This window comes from Populus nigra, chromosome 7 (assembly GCF_951802175.1).
Source record: "Populus nigra chromosome 7, ddPopNigr1.1, whole genome shotgun sequence".
Taxonomy (NCBI): domain Eukaryota; kingdom Viridiplantae; phylum Streptophyta; class Magnoliopsida; order Malpighiales; family Salicaceae; genus Populus; species Populus nigra.
Genome location: NC_084858.1, coordinates 4,148,145 through 4,154,332, shown reverse-complemented (window position 1 = coordinate 4,154,332; position 6,188 = coordinate 4,148,145). Strand labels below are relative to the sequence as shown.

The following is a 6,188-nucleotide window of genomic DNA, read 5'->3' as shown; positions in this document are numbered from 1 at the left end:
AACCAACCCCTCTAATATACTTAATTTACTAATTTAAGCCGCTTGCTCCTACTCCATTGACAATCAAACGGTCAATTGAATCTCCTGTAAGAGGTAAGTAATTACACATTTATGTTTTTCAATTGATTTTTTTTATATAACAATGTTGTTTTAATTATATATATAGAGGGGGGGGGGGTTTAACTTGTTCATCCCATAACCTGGGTTGATTAATTTTAGAGTCGGATTTGATAATTATGAGTAAAATAACACTAAGTAGTTAATAATAAATTGAGGATGAAATAGATGAGTTTTGAGTGGTAATTAATGTTACTATAAGGTGCAATATATAAAAATGTTATGTTATGATGGTAGTGGAAGAAAATAAAATTCATTGATGGATTGGCGGGTGCCTCTGCATTTTCTTCATATTATTTTCTTTTTCCCCTAAATTAAAAAATTAAAATATTAGGATAACCATGCATCGGATATAAATAATGTAATTAATTTATGAAAGAATATGACGTTCCAATTTTTCGTCAAGCAATATATAATGAAAGATGACTTTTTTGCAGCTTAGATTGGAATTTAACCTCAACACCTCATTAAGAACGTTAATTTAGGACTACTCTTCGCATAAAATAGTATTATGATAAGGAAGTTAAGCTGCACTAAGCATAGATTAAGGATTTATTAACATTCCTTCAGGCACCTGATTCAATTTATTATCGTTTTCCTTTTCTTTTAGGTATTGACCAAATATTCTCTGCCCCTTTTTCCTTCCATCCTATTGAGATCTTGCACTCCTTCGTCAATGTATTTTGTGAAGAAAAAAAAAAAGTGTACGTGGGCATGGGTCAAATTCTATGATCCTAGCCTGGTAAAGAAATTCAAGAAGAAATGTAATGTATTTTTTTTCAGAATAATGTATATTGGATTTCTTTATTTTAGACATGATGAGCAAATTTCATACATTAAAGGGATATATATATATATATATATATATATATATATATATATATATATATATATATATATATATATATATATATATATAGTTTAAAACTATTCTAGGATTCTCTTCATTAGTGTCTCAATTTTTGCATGTCATTTTCTCTAACCCCACCACTAATCTCTCTCTCCCTCCCTCTCTCCCTCTCTCTCTCAGATCAAACAAACTTGGGCCAAAGGTTGACAAGAAAGAAAGGGAAAATAAAGACTTCTTGAAAGACAAATGAAACAATCTTTTAAAACACCAGCCATTAAGTGCAAAGCTTTCCCACATAAAGTGTGGATATAAACCATCTCAGGAGAGAAATCAAGGAATTCCCACAAGATGGGTTTGTGTAACTACCATGTGGAGGACAAGAATCTTTGCTTTCAAGCCCCAAATTTCATTGAATGGCTTAAGCCATCTTCCTCCCCTTCTCCTTCTCCTTCTTCTTCTTCTCTTTCTAATTCTTCTGTGACTCAACAAGTTCAGCTCACAAACCCCATGAGCGTACTAAGACTTCCAAGCTTGTTCGCTCAACAGCAGCATCAACAAAGAGAGGCCATGAAAGAGACAATTCAATGCTTGCCTCTTCTAAGCAGGTTCACAGAGAAGAAGACATTAAAAGATGGAGACATGGAAGAGAAAGATAGCACTGTTGGAGTTAAAGAAGAGAAGGAGGTTACGGTGGCTTTGCACATTGGATTGCCTAACAGTGGAGATTCCGAAGTTGAGACTGAGGTTCTTGACCCCAAGGAAGAAATATCCATGAAGAAAAACTTTCAAGGATATTCTTTCAACTCAGAGAGTAGGTTTTGGATCCCAACCCCTGCCCAGATCCTTGTTGGGCCCATGCAGTTTGCTTGCTCTATATGCAGCAAGACCTTCAATAGGTACAATAACATGCAGGTCAGTAATTTAATTCTCAGTAATCTCTCTTTCTAATCTTGTGTGCTAATTATTTACCAACTAATCTTTTCTTTGGCACATGAATAATTGAAATATAGATTCAGTAACAAACAATATATATTTGTAATTTCTTGAGGACTATATGCATCACGCGTGCATTCTTTCTTTCTTTATTTTTCTGTTTGCCATGGCTATGCACATAATTTGGGATCATAAGCTTAATAAATTTCATCTACAATTTTTTTTTAACAGGACAGAATGTTAGTCATTGGTGTTTTTCTCATACCTCCCCAGTTTCCCATTATCTGTAGAGGATGATGCCTATTGCATGTATACCAAACTTGTATTGAATTCCTTTAAAAACTTGTGTTGAATTTAGTTGATGCGTCCACTCCAATTTCTTGTCAAGGGAGAAAATCTTGGGGGAAAATTGTCTAAATTATACTTTTGTAGGGATGACAGATAACTAAAACAATTTATCTGTGGGGAAAAAAAAGAAGAGGGAAAAGTGAACACTTCAATCAACGATTATAAACCTAATCATGATAAAGAAAGGCGTGGTAGAAAAAAAATAAATGTCTAAAAAAAAAGAAGCAGTGCAATTAAGAATGCTCGGGATTTTTCTTCGAGGAGAATAAATGATATAAGCAAAGTTGATGATGCTAATGATTCAAGACCAAACAGCTGTTTGGTCTGCTGAAATAGAAGGACCATAGATTTTCGGCCACATAGTCTAAATTTCAAAGGAAAGAACTTTCATATTTGCAGACAACCTCAAGGGTATGCTTTGTTATACCATGATATATACTCCTACCATATGTATGTTCTTTCCACCCATAATTTTGTTCGTTGGACCAGACCTGGTCACTCCTATATCCCCATATTCGATCCATATATATTAACTGGGAGAAAATCTAATAATATGGAAGTTAAGGTAGCTATTTTCAGAGAAAAGAAAAAATAAAGCCAAAAGGATCCATTAAAGCACCAAGCAATTAGCTTAAAGATAAGGTACAACAGTTAAGGCAGCATAGGATGCCATCAAAACCAAGAGGAACGTAATAAAATTGATTATTTTTAAAAAAAAAAATTATAAAAGCTTCTATCTTATTATATCATCCTTGTATATGTATATATTTGAGTCCAATAACATGGCATTTGATCATCTTTGCTGTTGTCATAATTAGTGTTTGGTTGACAAGTACCCATAAGATAAATTATTATAAAGGAGAAAATGAAGTGTATATTTACGCTCCATTCACCTAAGGAAAGGTTTCTTCTATCATTTCCTCCTCTTTGGGTGGAAGGACGAAAGAAAGTTATTTGGGGTAAGTGGAAATCTGGTAGCCTTTTTAAAAAGATGGGACAAGAAGTTGAAAAATGATTAGAGGGTAAGATAAACAATGCAAGCATGCAGTTGTAAAATTGTCTAAAGATATCTATAAAGAGAATTTGGAGATGAAGGTTACTACTTTGGATCCTCTTCCTTTAATTATGATTATCAACTTTTAATTAGTTAAAGATTAACGATTCGCAAGTTTTGGCTAGAAGATTAGGCAGTAAACTAACCATGGCTTCTAGCAAGATTGAGATCAAGTAGTTAACAGTTTTCCTTTTGTGCAGATGCATATGTGGGGGCATGGGTCCGAATTCAGAAAGGGACCAGACTCACTTAAAGGAACACAACCAGCAGCAATGCTTAGGCTTCCATGCTATTGTTGTGCACAAGGTTGCAAGAACAACATCAACCATCCACGAGCTAAGCCATTGAAAGACTTCAGGACCCTTCAAACCCATTACAAAAGGAAGCACGGTGCCAAGCCATTTATGTGTAGAAAATGCAGCAAAACATTTGCGGTTAAAGGAGATTGGAGAACCCATGAAAAGAATTGTGGAAAGTTATGGTATTGTACTTGTGGTTCTGATTTCAAACACAAAAGATCACTCAAGGATCACATTAGGTCTTTTGGCAAAGGTCACTCTCCTCACCCATCTCTTGAAGGTTTTGAAGAAATTGAGAAGGAATGCATCACTGGATCAGAAGACGAATTTGCACATTAGCGTGCAAGAAAAATACTCGGGAGGTTTTTATCAGTTTTCTGCTTGATTTGGTGTTTAAGAAATTAGCCCTAGCTAGTAGGCTTATCGAAGCTTGTGCTCAGTAACAAAAAACTCTCAGGAAACATGCATGAAGTGGTTTGCTACGGAGCACTTGCTGGGCGATGAGCAGTACTAATAACTTTAGACAGTTTGCAATGGAATAAACTGATTGCGTCATGAAGTGGGTGAAGTAGATGAATTTTCTTCTCTTAGAGATCACACAAATTAAGTTGCTTTTTTGAAGCTTATGTTGGCATGATCACTCTAATGGAGAAAATTTGTCTACTTCATTGCCATTTGTAATCTTAATTAATACAAGGATTTTATATATTGTTCTTTATGTTGTTGTTACGTTATATATGGGTAATTCTCATGATCATCATCACGTTATTTTATCATTTATCTATTTTTAAGTAATGTTGATTTTTATAAAATTCTTTTACTAAAAAAATCATCGATTAAATTGGTAAGATTCACTCATGAAAAATATTTATTTAATACATATCTAATTATTAATATTCTCTATTAGTAAATTCTACAAGATTATTATGTAAGATTACCTTGTGATGGATCCAAAATTAAGTGGAACAAAAAAAATCCTAAAATGAACCTAAAACATCTACAAAAACACAGAGAAAACACCTAATAAGCATGAGCTCAAGCAAGGAACCTGAGCCCAGCTTTTAAAGATATGAGCTTGGGTAAGATCCCAAGCCTATGCTTAGTGCATGGGTGTGTTGTCACGCCTTGACTTATTGGGCATGCATCTCACCACCTTGCTTGGCATTTTGCCCAGCATTTAAGGTGCCAGACATACATCCCACCACCTCTTTGGACTCAAGTGCCCCCCCTCCCCCCGAGCCCAACATACTCGGGTGCCCAACACGTTGCTTGGCATTTTGCCCAGCATTTAAGGTGCCAGCATACATCCCACTACCCCTTTGGACTCAAGTGCCCCCCCCCCCGAGCCCAACATACTCGGGTGCCCAACACGTTGCTTGGCATTTTGCCCAGCATTTAACGTGCCAGACATACATCTCACCACCCCTTGGACTCAAAATGCTTGGTATTAGGCAACGTGTCTGAACTCATTTTTTATCTTTAATAAACTCAAGCACATTTCATGAGCCTAGCGCTTCCTTGAAAAATTTTCTGGAACCCCACGTGGGTCCCTCAGTGTTTTTCACTAATCTTATACGTATTGTTTTGAATATAATACAACTCAAAATATCATAAGAGTGAAGTTATACTTTAGCCCCTCTCTTCATAAAAGGACTTATGAAGGACAAGACTCATGAGTTATAAATACCCTATAAATCTTTTAAATTCAAGGTTCACAATGTCTTCATTCTTAATTTTTTTAGCATATATATTTTCAAAGTTTATCTCTCTAAAATATCATTGCACGTTCTTTCTTTACAAAGTTGCTAACTTTACAATTAGAGAGTCCTACACTACCAACCATCTAACTTACCAAGCACCACCTACTACCAGTTACCAACCCTCTAGGCTTTCCATATTAAGTCACTAAATACCTTGACTAAAGAGAATAAATTAGATTGCTTGAATTAAGAAATTAACCAATTATCCAACACATCAGCTTTATTCCTAAGCATCTTGGATTTTAGGATTCATTAATTGATGTCGTATATGGACAAATGATAAAAAAAACCATTAGTTTCTAAAACTTGTTTTTAGGTCATTCCATAGTACACAACCAAGACACTCTTAGGTCAAGACACATGGCAAATCTACTTGTCACCATGAACACTTCTACCCAACCAGACCTTCAACAACTTATCAATCAAGTGCAACTCCTCACTAAGACCATGTCAGCAACCCAAGGTCAAAATCACACATTGCCACCCCGATAAGTCTTTACACCATCGGCAACACACCACGCCCCAATGCCACGACCATTGGCTGCACTAGGTGCTCGTAAACAATTATGCTACCCAAAAGAAACTAAACTTAATGACAATCCTATGAGTCCATCAAAGGGTCGATCATGTTATTGTGATACCCATATACAGAGCCAATACTCCAAAACATCCTCCTCCTAGCTACCATGAGATGGACACCAGTTATTGTAACCATCGTTCCACACCAAACTCTTTGGGCTCCCAAGAGCCTAACAGACAAATGACTAAGAGAAGGTTTATATATGAGCATATCTAAGAGAATGATTATAGCCCTCGTCAGTGAAGGG

At 35.7% G+C, this 6,188-nt stretch overlaps 1 protein-coding gene across 1 annotated transcript; it reads left to right on the top strand.

Annotated features, from left to right (window-relative positions):
• The first annotated feature begins 1,114 nt into the window (after positions 1-1,114).
• Positions 1,115-4,319, top strand: LOC133699022 (zinc finger protein WIP3-like). Its single transcript, XM_062122144.1, has 2 exons — positions 1,115-1,879; positions 3,503-4,319. The coding sequence occupies exons 1-2, from the start codon at positions 1,316-1,318 to the stop codon at positions 3,938-3,940; spliced, it is 1,002 nt and encodes a 333-aa protein (XP_061978128.1). The 5' UTR covers positions 1,115-1,315; the 3' UTR covers positions 3,941-4,319.
• The last annotated feature ends 1,869 nt before the right edge of the window (positions 4,320-6,188 follow it).

Bases quoted from the DNA above. Each gene is read 5' to 3' on its own strand.
- LOC133699022 (XM_062122144.1), top strand. From the start codon at position 1,316: ATGGGTTTGTGTAACTACCATGTGGAGGACAAGAATCTTTGCTTTCAA. The intron at 1,880-3,502 runs GTCAGTAATTTA...CCTTTTGTGCAG, and splicing joins ATAGGTACAATAACATGCAG to ATGCATATGTGGGGGCATGG.